The 24,342-nt window shown below is 34.5% G+C and overlaps 1 protein-coding gene across 1 annotated transcript in view; it reads left to right on the plus strand.

The window, feature by feature from the left end:
* The window catches only part of TMEM232 (transmembrane protein 232), a 337,836-nt gene that overhangs the window by 144,362 nt on the left and 169,132 nt on the right, over positions 1-24,342 (plus strand). The window contains exon 10 of the mRNA XM_037737996.1: positions 14,017-14,195. Within this exon, the coding sequence (XP_037593924.1) occupies positions 14,017-14,195 (179 nt within the window). The remainder of the gene's footprint in view (positions 1-14,016; positions 14,196-24,342) is intronic.

Genomic DNA, 24,342 nt, shown 5'->3' on the forward strand with positions numbered 1-24,342 from the left:
ACAGTTGTGAAGTGATATTTAATTATTCTTTTGATTTGTATTTCCTTGATAATCAGTGACACTGAGCTTATTTTCATATACCATTAGGCTATTTGCATGTCTTCTTTGGAGAAATGTCTATTTAAGTCCTTTGTCCATTTTGTAATCCAGTTGCTAGTTTTATTTTACTATTGAGCTTTAAGAGTTTCTTATTATTTTAAAGATTAATGTCTCATTATATAGATGTCTCTAAATGTATTTCCCCATTCTATAAGATGTCCTTTTACTCTGTTGATTTTTTCTTTGGCTGTGCAGAAGCTTTTTGTTTGATGTAGATCCACTTGAACTTATTTTTGTTTTTGTTGCCTGTGCTTCTGGTGTTATTTCCATAAAATCATTGCTAAAGCCAATTTTAAGAGGTTTTCCCCCATATTTTCTTCTACAAGTTTTAGTTTCAGGTCTTCTGTTCGTCTCTTACCAATTTTGAGTTGATTTTTGTGTACAGCATAAGGGTCTAATTTTATTATTTACATGTGAATATCCAGTTTTCCCAACACCATTTGTTGAAGAGACTATCCTTTTCCCATTATATATTCATGGCACTCATGTAGAATATCAATGGGCTGTATATGTGTGGTTTTATTTTTGGGATCTCTATTCTGTTCCATTGGACTATGTATCAGTCTTTAGGCCAGTACCATACCATTTTAATTTGTGTAGTCTTGAAATATACTTTGAAATCAGCAAATGTGATGCCTTTGGGTTTGTTCTTTTTCAAGATTGCTATCGCTAGTTGGGATCTTTTTAGTCTATTGAATTTTTGAGGTTTTTGTTTTCCTATTTCTGTCTAAAATGCCATTAGGATTTTGATGGGGAGGGCATTCAATCTGTAGATTATGTTAGATAGTGTAAACATTTAAAAATATTAAGTATTTAAATTTAGGAACAAAGAATGTCTTTTCATTTATTTATGTCTCATTTAATTTTTTAAATCAATGTTTTGTGGCTTTTAATGCAGAAGCCTGACTTATTTGGTTAGATTTATTCCTAAGTATTTTATTGTTTTGTTGCTATCATAAATGTGATGTGTTCCTAATTTTCCTTTTGTATAGCTTGTTATTAGTGTATAGAAACAATTTTTGTATGTTGATTTTGTACCATTCACAATACTAAATTAGTTTATTAGTTTTAACACACTTATTTTTGTGGAGTCTTTAGGATTTTCTTTATATAAGATTATGTAAACTGCAAACAGAGAACCTTTACTTCTTCCTATCTTTTTTGGATGCCTTTTAGTTATCTTGCCTAATTACTCTGGCTAGCACTTTCAGTACTCTGTTAAACAGACATCACCAGAGTAGACAACCTTGCCTTGTTTCTGGTCTAGGTAGTGAGCTACAGGTTAGTGAGCATAGTACCCAATAATTAGTATTTCAGCCATTGCCCGTTCCTCTCATTTCCACCTCTAGTAGTCGCAGTGTCTATTATTTCCATCTTTACATCCATGTGTACTCAATGTTTAGCTCCCCCTTATAAGTGAGAACATGTGATATTCAGTTTTCTGTTCCTGAATTGATTTGCTTAGGATAATGGTCTGCAGTTGTGTCCATGTTACTGTAAAGGATATGATTTTGTTCTTTTCTATGGCTATGTAGTATGCTATGGTGTCTATGTACCACATTCTCTTTGTCCAGTTTAGTACTGATGGACATCTAGGTTGAGTCCATGTCTTTGCTTTTATGAATAGTGCTACAGTGAATGTACAAGTGCATGTTGTCTTTTTGTTAGAATAATTTATTTTCTTTTGGGTATATACACAGTAATGAGATTGCTAAGTTGATCATAGTTCTGTTTTAAGAACTTTGAGAAATCTCCAAACTGCTTTCCACTGTGGCTGAACTAATTTACCTTTCCACCAATGGTGGTGTATAAGCATTCTCTTTTTTCTGCACCTTTTGGCAGAATCTGTTATTTTTTGAATTTTAAATAATAGTCAATCTGACTGTGTGAGATGGTATCTCATTATGATTTTAATTTGCCTTTCTCTAATGATTAGAGATGTTGGGCATTTTTTAGGTGGTTTTTGGATGCAGGTACATCTTTTGAGAAGTGTCTGTTCATGTCCTTGCCCATTTTTTAATCGAGTTGTTTGGTTTTTCCTTGTTAATTTGTTTAAGCTCCTTATAGATTCTGATATTAGACCTTTGTAGGATGCATAATTTGCAAATATTTTCTCTAATTTTATAGGTTGCCTGCTCTGTTGATGGTTCTTTTGACTGTGCAGAAGCTCTTTAATTTAATTAGTTCCCACTTGTCAATTTTTGTTTTTGCTCCTATTGCTATAGGTGTCTTCATCATGAATTATTTCTCAGAGCCTATGTCCTGAATGGTATTTCTTAAGTTTTCTTTCAGGATTTTTATAGTTTTTTGGTCTTATATTTAAGTATCTAATTAAGTCTGAGTTAATTTTTGAGTATAGTTTAAGGAAGGGGTCCCAGTTTCACTCTTCTGCCTATAGCTAGCGAGTTATCCCAGCACCACTTATTGAATAGGGAGTACTTTCCCCACTTCTTGCTATTGTTGATTTTGTCAAAGATTAGATGGTTTTAAGTATGTGGCTTCATTTCTGGGTTCTTTATTCTGTTCCATTGATCAATGTGTCTGTTTTTGTACTAGTACCATGCTGTTTTGGCTACTGTAGCCTTGTTGTTTAACTTGAAGTTGAATAATGTAATGTCTCTGGCTTTGTTCTTTTTGCTTAGGATTGCTTTGGCAATTTGGGCTATTTTTCAATTTCATATGCATTTTAGCATAGTGTTTTTTTATTTCTACAAAAAATAACATTGGTTGTTTGATAAGAATAGTATTGACTCTATATTGCTTTGGGCAGTATAGTCATTTTATGATATTTGTTCTCTCCATGAGCATAGAATGTTTTTCCATTTGTTTGTATCATCTCTGATTTCTTTCAGCAGTGTTTTATAGTTATCCTTATAGCGATCTTTCACCTCCTTGGTTAGATCTATTCCTAGTTGTTTTATTTCTTTGTGGTTATTGTAAATGGGATTGTATTCTTGATTTGGCTCTCATCTGCTCTCAGTTGGTGGTTTCATGCCACTGTGGTTGAAAAATAACGTGTGTACCTATGCGACAATTTTGCATGTTCTTCACATGTACCCCTAAACCTAAAATGCAATAAAATAAATAAATGGGGAAAAAAACAAAAAGAAAAACAACAACAACAACAACAAAAAAGAAATATATTTTGTGTAATTTCAGTCTTCTTGAATTTGTTAAGACTTTCTTTGTGACCTAGTAAGTGAACTGTTCTGGAGAATTTTTTATGTGTACTTGAAAAAAAATTATCCTGTTTGGTGTTACGTAATCTGCATATGTCTTTCAGGTCTATTTAGTCTTTAGTATTGTGCAAGTCGGCTGTTTCCTTATTAATTTTCTGTCTGGTTATTATTGAAACTTCCTACTGTGATTGTATTCCTGTATTTCTTCCTTTAGTTCTGTCAGCGTTTGCCACATATATAATCATGCATTGTTTAAGAATAAGAATATGTTCTTAAAAATGCATCATTCAGCAATTTCCTCTTTATGCATGTATAATAGAGTATACTTACACACACCTAGATGGTATAGCCTACTAAACACCAAGGCTACACAATATAGCCTATTGCTCCTAGGCTATAAACATGTACAGCATGTTAATGTACTAAATACTATAAACAATTGCAACAAAATGCTAACTGTTTGTGTAAATAAACATAGAAAAGGCAGTGCATTGCACTGCAACATTACAGCAGCTATGATATCACTAGTTAATATAGAATTTTCAGCTCTATCCATTATAATCTTAAGGGACAACTCTCATATATGCAGTCTGTTGTTGACTGAAATATTGTTATGTAGCACATGGCTGTATTAAGGTAATCTGATCTTGGTTGTATATATATTTATAATTATTATATCTTTCTAGTGGATTAATCCTTTTTTATTATATAATATCTTTCTTAATCTCTTGTGACAGTTTTTTGACTTAAAGTCTATTTTTTTTCTATGTAAGTATAGCCACTCTTGCTTCTTTTCATTATCATTTGCAAGGAATATCTTTTCCAAGCTTACGTTCAGCCTATATGTATCTTTAAATGTAAAGTGATCCCCTTATACATACCTTATGTTTGGGTCCTATTTTTTAATTCACTTAGCCACTTTATGTCTTTTAATTCGGAAGTTTAATTCATCTACATTTAAATTAACCATTGATAGGAAAGGATTTATTATTGCCATTTTATTACTTGTTTTATTTTTGTCTCTCTTTTCCTGCTCTGCCATCTTTTATGTCTGTGTATGTGTGTGTGTTTGATATTGGCATGCCTTGATTCCTTTTTCTTTTTATTTTGTGTAACTTCTATAGGTATTTTCTTTGAGATTAATATAGGTCTTAAAATACAACAATCTATTTTATGTTGAAAACAACATCAATCTTATACAAAAACTCTACACTTTTTAAAGCTCTAATAAATGTTTTATGCTTATGATGTCACAATTAACATCTATTTGTATTATGTATACATAAACAGATTTTTAAATTGATTTACTTACCATTGTTACACTAATATAATATTATGTATTTGTCTATATATTTATCTTTACCAATTTTTATATTTTCTTATGCTATCATATTGTGGTTTAGCATCCTTTTCTTCAAGTTGAAGAACTCTCTTTAGCATTTATTGTAAGACAGTTCTAGTCATAACATGTTCCCTCAACTTTTATTTGTCTGAGAAAGTATTTCTCTTTTATTTTTAAACAATTTTCCAGATATACTCTTTCTGGCAGATTTTTTTTTCTTTCATCCCTTTGAATATATCATCTTACTTCCTTCTGGCAGGCAAGACTCCTGCTTAAAAAAGTCTTCTGATAGTCTTAAAATCATCCCCTTGTACATGACAAGTTGTTTTTCTCTTAATGCTTTCAAAATTATCTCCTTTACTTTTGATATCTTGAATATAACGTGTCTCAGTGTTTTGGCTTAATTTTGTTTAGGATCTTTTTGGCCTCCTGGATCTGGATGTACATTTTCCTTCCTAGATTTGGGAAGTTTCCAGCCAATTATGTTTTCTAAATTGCAGAGCACTGTGCAAGTGGTAGGGGTTATGGCACAAAGGTTTTTCTGCTTTTACTACTGGTTTTGGTGTGGCTAGATTTACACACTAAATCTAAGCCCTTCTACTAGTTTTCGGATTTTTCACAATGGGAACTGATCCATTTGTTCCTGTGGAATTGATGTTTCCATGAAAGAAAGGAGAGTGCAGTGTTTTCTATTCTGCCATATTGCTGATGTCACCAGAGTTTTTTCACTTTTTAAAGAAATCCCTTCTAATCGGTAATCACTGATTAGAAGAATTAATAAAAGTCCTCAAATGGGATGAAGTAGGAGACAAGGTAAGAAGAGTAGGAGAAATAATACCAAAACGGTTTCAAGAAAGGCAGATATAGATAAAGAAATTTTCACTGGACTAGATTTAGTGTCAGCAATTTTGGATGAGTCACTACTCAGTTTTAGATTATTTAGACAACCTGTTATATATGTCATAATCTTGGTTTCTTCAAGATTATGGGTTTAAAATTTTTTTTTACATGTAACATAATGTACTTGCAAAGGTAAAATATTCTATTTTATTATTTCCAAGAACATTTTTGTTATTTTCTTCTTTATTGTTTTGTTGCCCCAGGAATACAGAAATCTGTGAGAATTATCTACTTATAATAAACTATTCCATATCTCTTGGTGGTATAAATTTAGCTTAGTGAAATTTAAAATAAAACCAAAAGTCAGAAGTCTGATATTCTTCTAGTTTATTTATTAGAATCACAATGGTTATTGAAAAAAACATTAACTACTTTTAACCTTGGTTTCCAGTTAGAATTCCAGATGTTAATTGTTTTTATATGTTTTTAAAATTTCTTTTAATTTTTAATTTTAATTTTTTAACTTCTATTTTAAGTTCAGAGATACAAGTGCAGATTTGTTACATAGGTAAACTTGTGTAATGGGGATTTGTTGTGCAGATTATTTTATCTCCCAAGTATTAAGCCTAGTACCCATTAATTATGTTTCCTGATCCTCTCCCTCCTCCCACCTTCCACCCTCCAAAAAGGCCCCAGTGTATGTTGTTCCCCTCTGTGTCTCCATGTGTTCTCATCATTTGGCTCAAATTTATAAGTAAGAACATGCAATATTTGATTTTCTGTTCTTATATTAGTTTGCTAAGAATAATGGCCTCAAGCTCCACCCATGTCCCTGCAAAAGATAATATCTCATTATTTTTAATGGCTGCATAGTATTCTGTGCATATATGCACCACATTTTCTTTATTCAGTCTACTATTCATAAGTATTTAGGTTGATTCCACGTCTTTGCTATTGTGAATAGTGCTGCATTGAACATACCCATACATGTATCTTCATAATAAAATGATTTATATTCTTTTGGGTATATGCCCAGTAACGAGATTGCTGGGTAGAATGCTATTTCTGCCCTTAGGTCTTTGAGGAATTGTCACACTGTCTTCCACAATAGCTGAACTAATTTATGCTCTCACCAACAGCATATAAGAATTCCTTTTCCTCCACAACCTTGCCAGCATCTGTTATTTTTTTGACTTTTTAACAATTGCCATTCTGACTGGTGTGAGATGGTATCTCATTGTGGTTTTGATTTGCATTTCTCTAACAATCAATGATGTTGAGCTTTTTAAAAATATGATTGTTGGCCACATGTACGTCTTCTTTTGAGAAGTGTCTGTTCATGTCCTTTGCCTACTTTTTGTGAGATTGTTTTTTCTTGTAAATTTGTTTAATTTTCTTTTAGATGCTGCATAGTGGACCATTGTACATAATTTACAAAAATTTTCTCCCATTCCCTAGGTTGTCTGTTTACTCTGTTGCTAGTTTCTTTTGCTGTGCTGAAATCCTTTAGTTATATTCCAGTGGTCAATTTTTGCTTTCGTTGCAATGCTTTTGGTGTCTTCCTCATGACATATTTGCTTGTCCGTGTTCTGGATGGTATTGCCTAGGTTGTCTCCCAGTATTTTTTTTTTCCCATTTATTTATTTTATTGTATTTTAGGTTTTGGGGTACATGTGAAGAACATGCAAAATTGTTGCATAGGAACACACCTGGCAGTGTGATTTGCTGCCTTCCTCCCCATCACCTACATCTGGCATTTCTCCCCCTGCNCCTCCCCTATTTCCCCCCAACTGACCCCAGTGTGTAGTGCTCCCCTCCCTTTGTCCATGTGCTCTCATCGTTCAACACCCGCCTAAGTTTTTAATTGATACTGAGTTAATTTTTATATATGGTGTAAGGAAGGGGTTCCAGTTTCAATCTCCCAAATATGGCTAGTCAGTTATCCCAGCACCATTTATTGAATAGGGAATCCTTTCCCCAATGTTTGTTTTTGTTAGGTTTACTGAAGATAAGATAATTGTAGGTGTGTGGTATTAATTCTGGGTTCTCTATTCTGTTCCATTTGTCTGTGTATCTGTTTTTGTATCAGTATCAAGCTGTTTTGGATAATGTAGGCCTGTAGTATAGTTTGAAGTTGAGTAGGATGATGCCTCTAGCTTTGTTCTTTTTGCTTAAGATTGCCTTGGCTATTCAGGCTTTTTTTGTTGTTGTTCCATATGGATTTTTAGTGTTTTCCAGTCCTGTGAAGAATGTCAGTGGGAGTTTAATAGGAAGAGCACTGAATCTATAAATTGCTTTAGGCAGTATGGACATTTTAACAATATTGATTCTTCCTATCCATGAGCATGAAATGTTTTTTCATTTGTTTGTATCACTGATTTCTTTGAGCAGTAGTTTCTAGTTCTCCTTGCAGAGATCTTTTACTACAATAGTTAGCTGCATTCCTTGATATTTCATTCTTTTTGTGGCACTTGTGAATAAGCTTGACTGTTTTTGTTGTATAGGAATACTAACAATTTTTGCACATTGATTTTGTATCCTCAGACTTTGCTGAAGTTGTTTATCAAGTTAAGAAGCTTTTGAACCGAGACTATGTGGTTTTCTAAAAGTAGTATTGTGCCATCTCTGGCCCCGTCAGTGTTCAAGCTGATACAACATGGCCCAAGCCACTCCCACCATGAATCAAATTTTATGGCATAGACTAATTGACATAACCCAAAGACCCCAGGTAAATAATGTCATTTTTATTCGGCAGGACATTCCAAGGCCTATGAGAATTACTACCTAGAGCCAAGGACAAAGGCCAACTGTCTCTTTGAGCACGGTTAATTCTTTAGCGCACCTTTCCCAAGTCCAGCCTATCATCACTTTGCTTCTAGATTACTTCAAAAAGTTAAATGTCTTCCTGTTTTCCTCTTATATTCCATAAAGTCCATTTTCTACCAAGAAGCCAAAAAGGTAAAATGTGACAGTTCCTTTTCTTATTTAAAAGGGTGTAATATAAAGTAGCAGACATGTAGAATGAACAAGTCTAGAGAGCTAATGTACAACATGAAGCCTATAGGTGATAAATTGTATACAGCGAAAATGTACTCTTTACTGGTATTCTATTGAGAGAGGAATGAGTTGTTGACTAATATTTATTAAGCATCTTATGATTTTGAATTAGTAAAAAAATGCCATAATAATTTTTTATTATACTAAGAATAAAATCTAATCTCTTTTCCATGGCCCACAAATTGGCTGTGATCATTCAGAGTGAACCTGTGTAAAGGTCGTACCTACCTGAAATAGTCTTGTCCCATGACCCTCAGGTGTCTTGTAATACATTCATTCTGTCCTTTCTCCTGTTTCTCTAAATTATCAAGCTATTCTAGGTTCAAAGGCTTTGCATTTTTGATCCTCTATGCTTGGAAACACTTTTCCTTTGTTCCTTCAGTGATTAACTCTTTTTCATCAGCTAGATCTTAGCTTGAATATCACCTCCTCATAGAAGTTTTCCTCTCATTCTGTCTACGGTAGTTTTCTTCTAGTCATTGTTGGTCACATTACCATCTTCTATTATTCTCATAACATTCATCATCAAATGACACTGTTTTGTTTACTTTCTTTATATCTGTCTCTGTCCATTAGAATTAAGCATACCCAAGGAAGCAGTTTGTGTTTTCCTTTAGTATGGAGAACAGTGGCTGGCATCTAGCATTCATTCAGAAAACATTAGTTAAAAGCATGGCTGCCTGACTGGTTCTTGTCCAATCATTAGTTTCTTGGTGTTGATCTGGTTCCTTCAACTCTACATGGCATTGCATAACATCAGTGTTCTGAACCACATTCTACATTTGAATTACCTTTGAGTGGCACATTTGATTTTGTAGTGTCATGTTACATTTGACAAAATTGTGAAGGCTATACTCACACTCATTCATATAAGTAGAAATCTTCATATTTTACTTTCACTAAATATATGAAATCTCAGTATCTTCAGTGGCAATTAAAGGCTACTAAAGAGTTCAAATACTGGAATAAGGAATTATTGCTACAAAGAAAGGTGCATAGTATTTACTTTTTTCAAGTATAGTGGTGGTTTCTTAATAAAAGTTTTTGAATTTATTAAGAACTTGTTTTGGTTTGGCTTTTATATATCCTAGGATACTGTCTGCTTAGCTGCAGACACAGACACATTTTCTCTTAGTATATTTAAAGTGACATCTTTGATAGCTGCCACAGGGTCACTCAAAGCAGAACAGAAGAGTGCCTTATGCTACAGCTTGGTCCCTTGTTGAAACATTTCATAGCAGGCATGCTTCTCAGCAAATGTCTAGATGTGCAAATTAGAATGTGGTCTACTTTTTATAACAGTTTTAACACATACCATCTGTCTTTATAAGGTTTTTTTTTCCTTCATTAGCTGCCAGTCAATTGGATGTAATAAATTCTCCCTGCAAATATTATTCATCAGCAGTACTTGAGTGGAGTTTAAATCAACAGGTGAACAGCTCACTTTTAAAAATATAAATGGAATTTAAAAGGAATCGTGACTTTCTAGAACATAATAGTCAGAATATATTTTATGGTTTATCATTGATCTTGTGGATTCTACAAACAAACTATACTCGTTTTGATAATTCAACTATTGTAGTTTTATAAAATATTGATCTTCACTAAGTAATAATTTAAAATATATAGAGGAAGGTGGTTTGTATATATTTTTGTCAATCATTTGTGTCATTGTTTAGAGTCTGTAAGTAAATTTAGATATTAGTTAAAATTCACTGTATGTTTTATTTGTAATATTTTTCAAAAACTTATTTTTTTCTCTGAGGATCATAATGAAGAATTATTAACTTAAAAAATAATGTTTCCTTACCTATATTGACTTCAAGCTAATGACCCACAAAATCAACAATCTCACTCTTGCCATTTTACTTGCATTCTAGCCATATTTTTACAACAAACTACAAGACATTGAAAATTAAATTACTCCCTCCCATGCCACATTTTCCAAATTATATTTATTTTCTTTTTCTTAAAATGGACTCTTCTACACACTCTTCTTATTTCTTCACGTGGTTTTATTATTGTTTTAGTCTCCTGAGCTTAAAAATAGACTTCTGCTTTCCCCTTTATTTTTGCCTCTTTTCCCATAGCAAAGAAGTCCAATTAAATCTTCTCCACAGTGTCTTAGGTTTGTGTCCCTTCCTTACCAATCTTTTGTTGCCCATTGCAATAAAGACCCAGATTACCTCATAAAACTCCTATGTTGCTTTCCCAGTTTATTACTTGAATAAACATCACATTGCATTGAGCAGACATAACATTACTCCCTTCCTCAAACATCTATCATTTAACCTGATCCCATTTATCTTTAGCCAGCCTTGGTACCTTATCTATTTTTTTTTTTTTCTTTTAATCATAGCTCACTGCAGCTTCAAACTCTGTGGCTGAAGTGATCTTCCCAACACAGCCTCCTGTGTACCTGGGACTACAGATGTGCACCACTATACCCAGCTAATTAAAAAAATAATTATAGAGATAGGGTCTCGGTATTTTGCCTAGGCCAGTCTTGATTTCTGGGCCTCAAACAATCCTCCTGCCTCCGCCTCTCAAATTGCTGAGATTACAAATGTGAGCCACCATGCCTGGCCTCTTATTTATTTTTAGTATAAACTCTCCACCTCAGCTTCATTTGAGATCCTTACTATCATCTCTTCCCCTCTGTCTTTGTATAACTACCTCACTGCTTGGGGCTCTAGTCCTGATCCTAAATATCAGTTTGCTCTGGACTTCCACAGTTTTGTCCTTGAAAGTTTGTGTTCCAAGAAACTCTTCAGTTACAGGAAAATGGACATAGTTGTTATCTCTACCTACTTCTCTAATTTAATAAACAGATTTTTATAAATTAGATCTACTATGTTGTAGGCACTTTGCTAAATGCTAGGAATATCTGACTGAATGAAAGATATTCTCTGTTCTCCAGTAGTTTAGAATCCATAGGTGAGGTATGCAATTACAATATGATACAATACATTGCAATATAGTAGGTTCAAGGGCACCTAGCTAGCCATGGGATTTAGAAAAAGATTCCTAGTAGAAAGAATGCAGGACAATGGATAGAAGCCAGGTGTAGTGTGGAGTTGTTTTTGGAAGGGATAATTTCTGGTTATATGAAAAGTTTATACAAGGGCTAGAAGATTAAATGAAATGTTTATTCTAGAACTTCAAGTAGTTTTGTCTGTTTGCAGTATATTAGAAGAGGGATGGAAATAAAGGAGTGGTGAAAGATGTGTTCCAAAAAGATGTCATGTTAGAAAGACAGACAGTAATTGCCTGGCCATGAGATTTGGAATTTACCTAGGGACAAATAGCAATCCTTTGCTAAGTTGTGAGTAGAGAAGTAACATAATGAGATTTAGAAAGGTCAGTTTGCACAACATGGATTAGTAATGGTGAAGCAGTAAATAATAAGACAGGAAGATGAAAGACCTAGGAAGCTATTACAGTATTTATTCTCAGAGCTAGCCTTTTTTCAGATATCCTTCCATTTGAAATATTCCCCCAATATCTTCACTGCACTTTCCCAAATTTGCCTGTTGGACGAGTCTTATAAAGTCAGACTTTCTTCAGTCATTTTCTAGCCCTCATTGATCTCTTGCTTTTGTGATTGTTCTATCAATGACCATCATCTTTTCATTTAACAGTTACCCTCTAATTTCTCTTACAAAGTATTCTAGTCTCCCAGAGTTGCCAATTACTTGAAGACACAGATTATCTTTTACTCACCTTACTCAAGACTATTCACACAAAAAATGGTTTAAAAAAAAAACCCAAAACCTTAAACTTGGGCTTTTTGATTATATTTCAAACGTTCAGTGCAAAAATATTAATGCCATTCATTCACAAAGCTTGTTTTATATTATATATTATTTCAAATATTGTGGTACCTCAATTTTAATTAGTAAAGTTCCTATGAAGAGAAAATGACACTTCAAAAATAATTGGCTGCTTAACTGTAGCTTCCTACTTCCAGCTTATACTTTCTCTCCTAAAGTTCCAATAATAGAAAAGGTAGATGATATCTTAAGATTGGAAACTGAACATATGCCTTCCTCCTCCTACTTGTAAAACATGTACATACTTTCTCTTCGGTCTCCTCTTTCTTTCAAACTCTCTCTTTCCTATGAATGGAATGGAATGTCGTGACTGGAAAGAAAAGTACTTGTGTAAATTAGAGAGAATGTGCTGCCTGTGACAGGATTTGACCAGCCTTTACCTGCTCTATCATTCATTCAACAACTGTCTGATGCCAGGGAGCTCTCTAAGCAAGTTCAAGTTCATATGTTCATATTCATATGTTCACTTTTATTATCCTAAGTATGTATAATAACATCTACATAGCTGGATTGTAGTGAAAACTAAAATTGGACCACATAGTTGGTACCCCATATGTAACTAGTTATAATAATAATGATTATGATTAACCTGCATTATGAAAACTAGATTCATTTGGAAAAGTTGCGGATTATGACTTTTCAGGTTGTCCTATCTTTATTCAAGAAGGGCAACAATCATCAATGGACTGTCACCAGGATTTTGGAGAAAAGTGCAATGTGGAATTTAAAGGGATTTAAAACTCTTTCAGTTCCCTTTCTGAACCATTTCGTCTTATTCTTATCTATTTCACATATACTCAGTGTTTTCATGTTGCTCTTTGACTAAGTTCATCTTCTCTTTGATAAATGTATTATTTTATTCCCTAAATTTATTTCTCCCACCTCTACCTAAATTGGAATTCTTTTTTCCTATTGCTGCATAGCAATATACAATAGCAAGATAAGAAATAATAATTACCGTAAAGAATAAATAGAAATGTCTTTCTCTTTTTTGTAAGGAAAATATGTATTTTGAAAGTGGAACTTGATAATGTATATGAATTGCTAATTCCTATATAAGTTCTAGAAGAGAAGTGTCCTAGAGTTGTTAAATCTCTGTTTTCATTATTCTTTTTCATATATTCCAGTTGACTTATGTCCCTATTATTAAAATGAATTTTTTAGCCAATAATTATAACAGTAATTTTTGTATGCTTTATGCATGATTTAAACATTTTCTTCTTGGTTCAAATAACATATTTCATAATGTTTATTTTTTTTAATAACAGGAAGTGTTTTTCTTGTTTCTCTACTTCATTATAAAAATTCACCATGGTGGTCTGTGTTCATATTTCCTTGAACAGATTCCTCTTTACTTGAATTCTAAGAATTTGCTTTTTGTATATAGTTCACAGTTTACCCGTTTAACTCTTAAATTTATGAAGTATACCTGTTAGGTACGGTTTTTCTTTTCATGTGGTTAGAAATTTTTAAATGATCTGTTATCTTTTTTAAATGTAAGGGGGTGGGAAGCAGTGAAGGGTCAGAAATTTCCACAGCTTAGAATTTCAGACTTTAGAATACTATTATGAATTATGGTAAAATATGTTTCTTCTTTTTCACACAATCATACTTTAGCAAGGTGAATACAATGACATATTTCCAAAGACTGTTTCTTTTTACACAGGTGATCAAGTAGTCTGGACTGGTTACTATGGCTTAGTGTATAACCTGGTGAAAATGTCATGGGAACTTCAAGGAGATGAAGAACAGAATGGACTTAGAAACATGATATGGCAAACATTGCAGAAAACAAAGGATTATGAGGAAGATGTACGAATTCAAAATGCAATCAATATAGCTCAGGTAAGGTAAAACACTGGGCAATAAATATGTACATGTATCATCAGGAAGCATGGTTGTCATTTCTCTCAACGGTAAAAATGTCTACATTCAGTGAGTATTAGCAACTCACAGCTGATAATATTTTTAAAACTTAACACTGATCTATTTTTGATTGAAGGTAAGAGACTTGAGCTCTAGATGGTAGTGTAAAGTCCTCCAAAAGTCTGTAATAGAAAAAGAATTAAATTCATTTAACACATCTAGGGAAAAGTACACCTCAGCAAGGGTGATTCCACCACAGAACTCTAACTTGGTGGGAAATTCTGATAGACATATTAGGTACTCTAGATTGAAGTAACATTAAGTCATGATTCTTTTTCTCTTTTCTTGGTGAAGACATTTAGAAAGTAATGGAAGTTTTAAGGAGCATAACACAATCCTCTAATTTGAGGGTTATGTTAGGATGGGCTATGAAAGAGCTGTGTAGAGGCGCTTTCACTACCTCATACCAAGGGGTGCCAAAAGAGGCAGGCTGTGGGTAAGGTTCAAATAGGAGGGGCAAGGGGCTTTTTATGATGTTAGGAATCCAGAGACCTATTCTCTCACTTGAGCAGTTCCTCCCTTGTTTAGTTCAGTGAGCAGAAATAACAGGAAGAAGGCTGAACACAGTGATATCATGACACTGGACTAGAGGAAAGGGTAAAGGTGGCCCTAACCTCAGTGATTTCAACACAGATAGGAAATGAATAGGTAAAAGTAAACAAAAGTAGAAAGTAAAAGCCACTGGCTCTAAGATTCTTCCCTCTTTTCTCAGCCTGTTTGACTACTGTATTTTTAGAGGCTTGTTGAATGGCTTTGATCAAAATGCTGATAGTGATATGGACAATAAAGTCCAAGCTGAGGTGATCTCAGATGAAGATAAGGAATTTGTTTGGAACTAAAGTAAAGGTCACTCTCGCTATGCAACAAGGCTGGCAGCATTTTGCCCTTGCTCTAGAAAGTGGAACTTTGAACTTAAGAGGGATAATTTAGGGTATCTAGTAGAAGAAATTTCTAAGTGACAAAATGTTCAAGAGAAATCAAAGCATAAGTTTGAAAAATTTGCAGCATGGCAATGCAGTAAATAAGAAAAACCCATTTTTTGGGGGAAGAAATTTAAGCCTACAGCAGAAATTTGATAAGTAACAAGGAGCTAGATGCCAATGACCAAGACAAAGGGGAAAATGTCTCCAGGGCATATCAGAGATATTCCCAGCAGCCCCTCCCATCACAGTCCTGGAGGCCTAGGAGGGGAAAATGGGCTGGGTGCAGGACCCCCTTGTTTGGTGCCCTGGATCCCAGCCACTCTAACCATGTCTAAAAGAGGCCAAGGTACAGCTCAGAATGTGGCTTCAGAGGGTACAAGCCCCATGCCTTGGCAGCTTTCACATGGTGTTGGTCCTGTGCATGTGCAGAAAACAAGAATTGAGGTTTGAGAACCTCTGCCTGGATTTCAGAGGACATATGGAAATGTCTGATGTCCAGATAAAAGTTTGCTGCAAGGGCAGAACCCTCACGGAGAGCCTCTACACGGGCAGTGTAAAAGAAAATGTACGGCTGGAGTCCGCGCACAGAGTTCCCACTGGAGCATTGCCTAGTGGAGCTGTGAGAAGACAGTCACTGTCCTCCAGACCCCAGAATGGTAGATCCCCCAACAGCTTGCATTCAATACCAGCCCATGAAAGCAGCCAAGAGCAGGGCTGTCCCCTGCAAAGCCACAGGGGCACAGCTGCCCAAGGCTGTGGGAGCCCACCTCTTGAATCAACATGACCTGGATGTGAGACATGGAGTCAAAAGAGATAATTTCTGAACTTCACGGTTTATTGATTGTCCTGTTAGATTTTAAACTTGCATAGAGCCTATGGCCCCTTTGTTTTGGTCAATTTCTCCCATTTGGAATGGGTATATTTACCCAGTGCCTGTATTCCCCTTGTATCTAGGAAGTAACTAACTTGCTTTTGATTTTATAGGCTCATAGGTGGAAGAAACTTGCCTTGTTTTAGATGAGACTTTGGACTTGTAGAGATCAGGTGGCCACTTATTCTCATTGCCTGAAGAGAAAATACCAAGCAAGTTTTTCGCCACCTATTTTGGAAACATAAAGCCATTAGTGAAATCGCTAAACCATATCTACTCCATTAGTGTTGTAAACTTTTTAAAAGTTTGCTGTCTCATAGTTACATGAAGATTGGTAGCTTGCCTCAGTTAATTCTAGAATGAGATAAAATCTTGGGGGACTGTTGGAAGGGTATGATTGTGTTTTGAAATGTGAGGACATGAGATTTGGAGGGGCTAGGGGTGGAATGATATGGTTTGGCTCTGTCCCCAGCCAAATCTCTCTTGAATTTTATCTACCATAATCCGCACGTGTCCAGGGAGGAACATAGTGGGAGATAATTGAATCATGGGTGTTTTTTATCCATGTTGTTCTTGCTATAGTGAATAAGCCTCACAAGATCTGATGGTTTTATAAAGGCCAGCTCCGCTGCACATGCTTTCTTGCCTGCCAACATGTAAGCTGTGCCTTTGCTCCTTTTTTGCCTTCTGCCATGATTGTGAGGCCTCTGCAGCTATGTGGAACTGTGAGACCATTAAACTTCTATTTCTTTATAAATTACCCTATCTCAGCTATTTCATAACAGTATGAAAATAGGCTAATACAGTAAATATTAGGAAGAAATTAATCTATTTGTAAGCACTAGCCATTGTTTTGTGTGATAGCAATACAGTTTTAAACAAGCAGATAAATATTATTTTAAAAATAATTTAAAGTTTGGATCAAGGAGACTGACAATAAACTTGCAAATTAAATGAATTAAAAGAAAATATCAAATAGTGCTATCTATACTATTGTTGCTGGGTTTTGGGGTGCAGGAGAGTGCTCAGCTCCCCTGAGAGGACGTTTTTCCAGGCTTTTGGTCTCTCACCCAAGAATGGGAGAGGGACCGCGTTGGGTGCACTCATAAGAAAATATTAGACCCCAAAAGAGTTTTGTTTGTTTGTTTGTTTGTTTGTTTTTGCAGAAAAGTGATTTATTTAGGCAGAAAAAGGGAAAAAGGAAAGAGAAAATGAGAGAGAGAGAAAACTTCCACAAGAGTGTGGAAGGGGACCCAAGTATGGAATCCAGGAGGAGAAAAGCAGCTTCCAAGAGAGTAGAAGGGGAACCCCAGAGGGGGAAATCCGCCTGGATGAGAGACAGGGACTTTTAAAATGGAAGGAATTCCCACCTTCTCCACGTCCCCTGGCCAATGAAAAGAGTTCCTTTAAACTTCCACTGGAATTATTGACTTTGATTATTTTCCCATGCCCACGAGAAGATTTAAACAAAGACCATTAAGTCTCCCGGATGGAGAGAGGGGAGGGGGGCATTGGGAAGTTCTTGCCCTTGAAACTACGCCCTCTTGTGGACTCGGAAAGAGAATACATCCCCTCACTATGAAGAAAACAAAATAGAGAAAAGCTATTGGAATGGGATCAGCAAGAGTAGGGAGTGGTTGCTTCAGCAGGAGTGGTCAGAGATGGGTTTCCAATGAGGCATTATTTGAAAAGAGAGCTAAATAATGAGAAGGAAATATCTATAAAAATATACTCTGGTAAAGAGTTTATGCATACAAAAATGTATTCTGCAAAGACTCTAAGAGCATTAGTTTGGTGTGTTAAGAGAGCAAAAAGACCAATATGCGCTGTCCTCTGGTAAGGGAAGGAAAGAGTGGTAAGATTTGCAGGTGGGTAAGGAGAGTTGTTTGAAGATGGCAATAGTAGCACATAAGTAGTAAGCTCTGGGGAATAAAATAGTAAGCTCTGCAAAAAACATAAGAAAAAGTTTAAGTGGGAAGTACATTTAGAAAAATAAAAGCAGACTATAAAAAGCATAGAACTGATCAATCTTAAAATTGTTTCCACAGGTAAAATAAAAGCAACATATAAACTATTTTAGACTAGCTAATATAATGGAAAAATGAGGAAAACTTTTATTAATCACAAAATTCAGAAGGGTAAAGGGAATGTGATTATAAGAAAGTAATTGTAAAATGATTATAAAAGGACCAATTTACAACTATATGTGAAAATATAGTGCAATAAATGATTTTCCAAAGAAATACAAATGATGAAAATTGACTGAAAAGGATATAAAAATTTTAACAAAGATTTGGAGAAATTTGCAGGTTACCTACTAGATTTGTTCATATGAATATCATACACAAGACTAAGATATTCATCAGTATTGCTAATATGTGACATTGTTATTGACATACTAACCTGTGTGTTGGGTCATAACTGGAGGATGTTTAAACCGAGTTTGTCATACCAAAGCAGTAGGTTAGAGTGGCTAAACACTTGGGAACAGAGAATAAAATAATTCAGTTTAAATTCCAGCCCCACATAATCTCTTTATACAGATGCGACTCGGATGAGACATGGAGCAAGTTATTTCTCAGCCTTAGTTTTCTTATTTTTGAAAAATGTATGCCAAGGGGTACTTCTTTTTTTTTCCATGATAACATAAATATTTTATTTAAAATACTATATTTTCTAAAGAAAACAGAAAAGGGGTACTGAGCATTTTTGCAAGTCTTCACATATATATGTGTGTATATATATATATATATATAAAATTGTACTTTAGTTTTGGGGTACCTGTGTAGATCATGTAGGTTTGTTGCATAGGTACATACATGGCAATGTGGTTTGCTGCCTCCATCCCCATCACCTATATCGGGCACTTCTCCCCATGTTATCTCTCCCCAACCTCCCTACCTCCTGCTGTCCCTCCCCTAGTCCCCTCCAACAGACCCTGGTGTGTGATGCTCCCCTCCCTGTGTCCATGTGTTCTCATTGTTCAACACCTGCCTATGAGTGAGAATATGCTGTGTTTGATTTTCTGTTCTTGTGTCAATTTGCTAAGAATGATGGTTTCCAGCTTTATCCATATCCCTGCAAAGGACATGAACTCATTGTTTTTTTATGGCTGCATAGTATTCCATGGTATATATGTGCCACATTTTCCTTGTCCAGTCTATCCTCAATGGCATTTGTGTTGGTTCCAGGTCTTTGCTATTGTAAACAGTGCTGCAATGAACATACGTGTGCATGTGTTTTTATAATAGAACAATTTATAATCCTTTGGATATATACCCAGTAATGGGATTGCTGGGTCAAATGGAATTTCTATTTTGAGGTCCTTGAGGAATCACCATTCTGTCCTCCACAATGGCTGAACTAAGTTACCCTCCCACTAACAGTTTAAAAGTGTTGCTATTTCTCCACATCCTCTCCAGCATCTGCTGTCTCCAGATTTTTTAATGATCTCCATTCTAACTCGTGTGAGATGGTGTCTCAATGTGATTTTGATTTGCATTTCTCTTATGACCAGTGCTGATGAGACTTTTTTCATATGTTTGTTAACCTCATATATATCTTCTTTTGAAAAGTGTCGCTTCATGTCCTTTGCCCACTTTTGAATGGGTTTTTTTTTTTTGTTGTTTTTTCTTGTAAATCTGTCTTAGTTCTTTGTAGATTCTGGATATTAGCCCTTTGTCAGATGGTGAGATTGCAAAATTTTTTCCCATTCTATTGGTTGCCAGTTCACTCTAGTGATTGTTTCTTTTGCTGTACAGAAGATCTGGAGTTTAATTAGATCCCATTTGTCCATTTTGGCTTTTGTTGCCAATGCTTTTGGTGTTTTAGTCATGAAGTCCTTGCCTATGCCTGTGTCTTGAATGGTTTTGCCTAGGTTTTCTTTTAGGGTTTTTATGGTGTTAGGTCTTATGTTTAAGTCTTTAATCTATCTGGAGTTAATTTTAGTGTGAAGTGTCAGGACGACATGATTGTATATTTAGAAGACCCCATCGTCTCTGCTTAAAATCTCCTTAAATTGATAAGCAACTTCAGCAAAGTCTCAGGTTATAAAATCAATGTGCAGAAATCACAAGCATTCCTATACACCAATAACAGACTGAAAAAGAGCCAAATCAAGAGTGAACTCCGATTCACAATTGCTACAAAGAGAATAAAATACCTAGGAATATAAGTAACAAAGGATGTAAAGGACCTCTTCAAGGACAACTACAAACCACTGCTCAAGGAAATAAGAGAGAACACAAACAGATGGGAAAACATTCCATGCTCATGGTTAGGAAGAATCAATATTGTGAAAATGGCCATACTGCCCAAAGTAATTGATAGATTCAAGGCTATCCCCATTAAGCTACCTATGACCCTCTTCACAGAACTGGAACAAACCACCTTGAACTTCATATGGAACCAGAGAGCCTGCAGAGCCAAGACAATCCTAAGCAACACGATCAAAGTAGGAAGCATCACACTACCTGACTTCAAACAATACTACAAGGCTACAGTAATCAAAACAGCATGGTACTGGTACCAAAACAGAGATATAGATGAATGGAACAGAACAGAGGCCTTGGAGGCAGCACCACACATCTACAACCATCTGATCTTTGACAGACCTGACAAAAACAAGCAATGGATAAAGGATTTCCTGTTTAATAAACTTGAATTATAGGGTCTTGAATTTCATGGACTTGTTTTTATGCAACTGTGCTTCAGCTTTATCCTTGGTTTTGGAGTAAGAGCCAAAAAGAAAAGAGAAACAAAGACCATTAATATATTTATTTCAGTGATGGCCACTGTATCACCCAATATCCCCATTATTAGGATTTAGGAAATAAATCCTCTTTAGTCTCATACACTCTATGAACCTTTTTACTAATTTTGTATAAACTATTAGTTGGACCCTAAAAAAATTAGAGCCTAATTTTTGAACAATTCTAACAGAAATAGAAAATGGCACATAGTCACCTCACCCAGCCTTATTCTTATCTTGTTGTTCTGTTTCCATGATTCTTTCAATTATTTGTCTAACTCTCCAGTTTTATAACTATTTTTATATGCAAATCTCAAATCACAAATGGATTATACTGTAACTAAGTCAACTCAGATTTGTCATTTCTAAAATTAGAATTCTATTTATATGCCTGTTTTCAGTACCAATCATTTGATAGAAGATATTCTTTTTTTCTTCAAAATTTTAGTAAATATCTATAGATAATTACATTTGAAATTCATAAGTCAATCAGACATAGCAAATATATTTTAGATATTAGATGCAAGCAAAGACCTCATTACTAGAATAGTAAGCCCTGAGAATTAAGGAATAAACAATCACATAACCACTACCTGTGCTAATTTGTTTTCAATTCTTAGTCAGAAGACATTTAAAGAGGGTTTTCATTCATTTTAAATATTAAATGGAGGGAGGAAGTTAGCTTTCTTCACAGACAAATCTAAATCAGAGATTTCTAAAAGCAGTTATACTGATTTAGGCATAGTATATGTTTAAGAAATATGTTTAATTTGCATTGAATATATTAACTAAAACACAGTTAAGTCTATACCTATTTTATTTAAAAGTTAGAAATAGAGACAGTGGATTATTAAACAATGGTCTATATGATTTATGGACATAAATGATAAAGTGTTTAACCTAGTGGCTTTGAAAAAAATCACTTAATTTAGTTAGAATTCCCTTACTTAAGAAACTACAGATATATAAAGTACAAAATTATATAAAATTTTTCCCCAAATCACTGAAAATATGAAATAAATATGTATTTATTGAGTATTTACTGTGTCTATTCAGCCTAGCTGAATTCTGTGGAAGATGCAAAGAAGTATAAAACATGACCTTTACACATAAGCTTTACTGTCTCATCCAGAAAGCACAGTCTACAGAAATAGACAAAGACTAATACAAAGAGGATATAAGTGGCTAGCCCCATCAGAAGCCCAGATAGATGTATGATTCCTAATTTTTTAATATTTTCTTATCTATAATGTGTTATTGTCCTCTTCAAGTATTAGATAGTACTTGAGATAGAAAATAATAAGTTGGATTACATGATGCAAAGTGTCAGGCCAAAGAACATCTTGCAGGTAAGGAAATGTCATGAGCCATGCAGGAATAAGAACACTGTGAAGAGAATGCTGTAGGTTGACTTGCCTAGTTGGGAAAATAGCTTAGATTGAGCACTTCTGGGCATTAAACCTGGAAGGTTGGTTTGGATTACCAAGCTAAGATGATGGGGACTTAGGTGATTTCATAGAAACAGAGATGCTAAGTGGTGGAATTAATTGTGGGGAAAATTGTTGGTTCTAATTGAATTTTAATTGTTTGGTAATTTATATTGGGTAAAACTTACATGTAAAATTTCCTGTAACATTTTAAAATAGTGAATTCCTGCCTTGGAGCTCATGGTACATTGTTAGAGTAATTATTGCCAATTTATTCAGTGCTCTCTATAACCACACCTTGCATCATTCTCTCCACACTCAAATTCTTGGCTCGACTGTTACTTGATTTAGATAATAGGCAAAAGCAAATTTATATGAGGAGAGATTTAAAAAATATTTACTCATTGGGGCCTGCCCTCTCTTGTTCTCTTGGAACCCAGCAACTGCCATGTCAGTAAGTGCATTTTCCAGCTGAAGATGACAGACAACATGGAACAGACAAGCCATTTTAGCTGATGACATTTTAACCACAACTCTAGCCAGTCCCCAACTGACCTAAACTCTGACCACAGGCACAAAAATAACTCAGCTCAGACCAGCAGAACCATTCTCTGTTCCCAGCTCAAATTGCTGACCTGTGGAACTGTGTGCTAAATAAGTGGTTGTGTTAAGCCGCTTAGATTTTGGTGATATTTTTACATAAAAAAGGCTTTTTGATAGAAAGCTGCATAAATGGGATTTCAGTTTGCTATGTTCTTTAATATGAATATTTTTTCTTTCTTATTTATTATTTATTATGTTTAAAAAGACATAATTATTGCTAAGATTTTGATAAATATTTACCATATGTCATATGATAAACACTTTATTAATTTTCCAATTCTCATAAAACCATATTTTATATATATATACACACACACATATATGTATACCTACATATATACACACTCACACATATTATGCTCTTGATTTTACAATTGAATAAATTGAAACTCTACATGAAAACAGTTTTTTTGCAAGATGAAGTAATTTGACTATGGATTCATAGCTAGCTATCAACAGTGCTTGAATTCAAACTCATATACGCTACTTTGATGGCCAGTGCTCTTAAACATTCTCCCCTGTGAGTTATCCCTTGTATCAAATTCTTGAGTTATTTTAAGAAAATCTACAAAGGCAAAAAAACTGAATATTAATGAGGGTAACAAGAAGATAAAAAGGATTGTTAACATTTCTTACTACATAAATTTTGTATTATAATTTTGCTTTTGCTTCTAGCTTCATTATATTTACTTACCACTTTTCCTTTGTTCTGATTCTTCATTTAGAGTTTATTCTGCTATAGTTCATATGGCATTCTGTAAGCTGTTTTATAATTTTAATAAAATGATAACTACAAAATAATGGATGATTAAAGTTGGGATTATAACAAGCTATGAAAATATGAGAAGATCTGAAGGGCTAATTTTTTTTTTCAGATTTATTGGCTGGAGCTGGGTAGCATGGAGCTCACCTGACTATAAATGTGGGCTCAGCATGGATGGCTGGACAGCCAATCTCATTAGTATAATGTGAAAACTCATTGTGTTTAAATTTACATTTTCTCAGCAATACAAATATACTTGAGTATCTTTTCACTTTTTATTCACCATTTGAATTTTCTCTATAGTGAATTGCTAGCTCAAAAAATTATTTCTTTTATTTCTCTTGGGTTTTCTATTTTTGTGAACTCTGGAAATAACTTATTTCTTTAATGATTAGCCAACACTACCTTTGTTGTTATTGCTCAAATTGTTCCAACTTTGACCATTGGAAACATTTTCAGTTTCTTCTTTGTGAGCCTTTCACATTATCCTAATCATTGTATTGATAGACATGTAGGATGTATTCAATTTCAAGCTATTATGAATAATCATGCTGTAAGCATTTTTGTAATATCTTCTGATGTAAATGTTTATGTGTTTTCAGTTGACCGATATGAAATGGCTGATATTCAAATGGCTTTTGTTGTCCAAAACTATAATTTCTTATGGCTCAATCTGGTATTGGGTATGGAAGAGTAGAATGTCTGGATCATAAGGAATGCCTATATTCA

The sequence above is a fragment of the Cebus imitator genome, unplaced genomic scaffold (assembly GCF_001604975.1).
Source record: "Cebus imitator isolate Cc_AM_T3 unplaced genomic scaffold, Cebus_imitator-1.0 Scaffold46, whole genome shotgun sequence".
Taxonomy (NCBI): Eukaryota; Metazoa; Chordata; class Mammalia; order Primates; family Cebidae; genus Cebus; species Cebus imitator.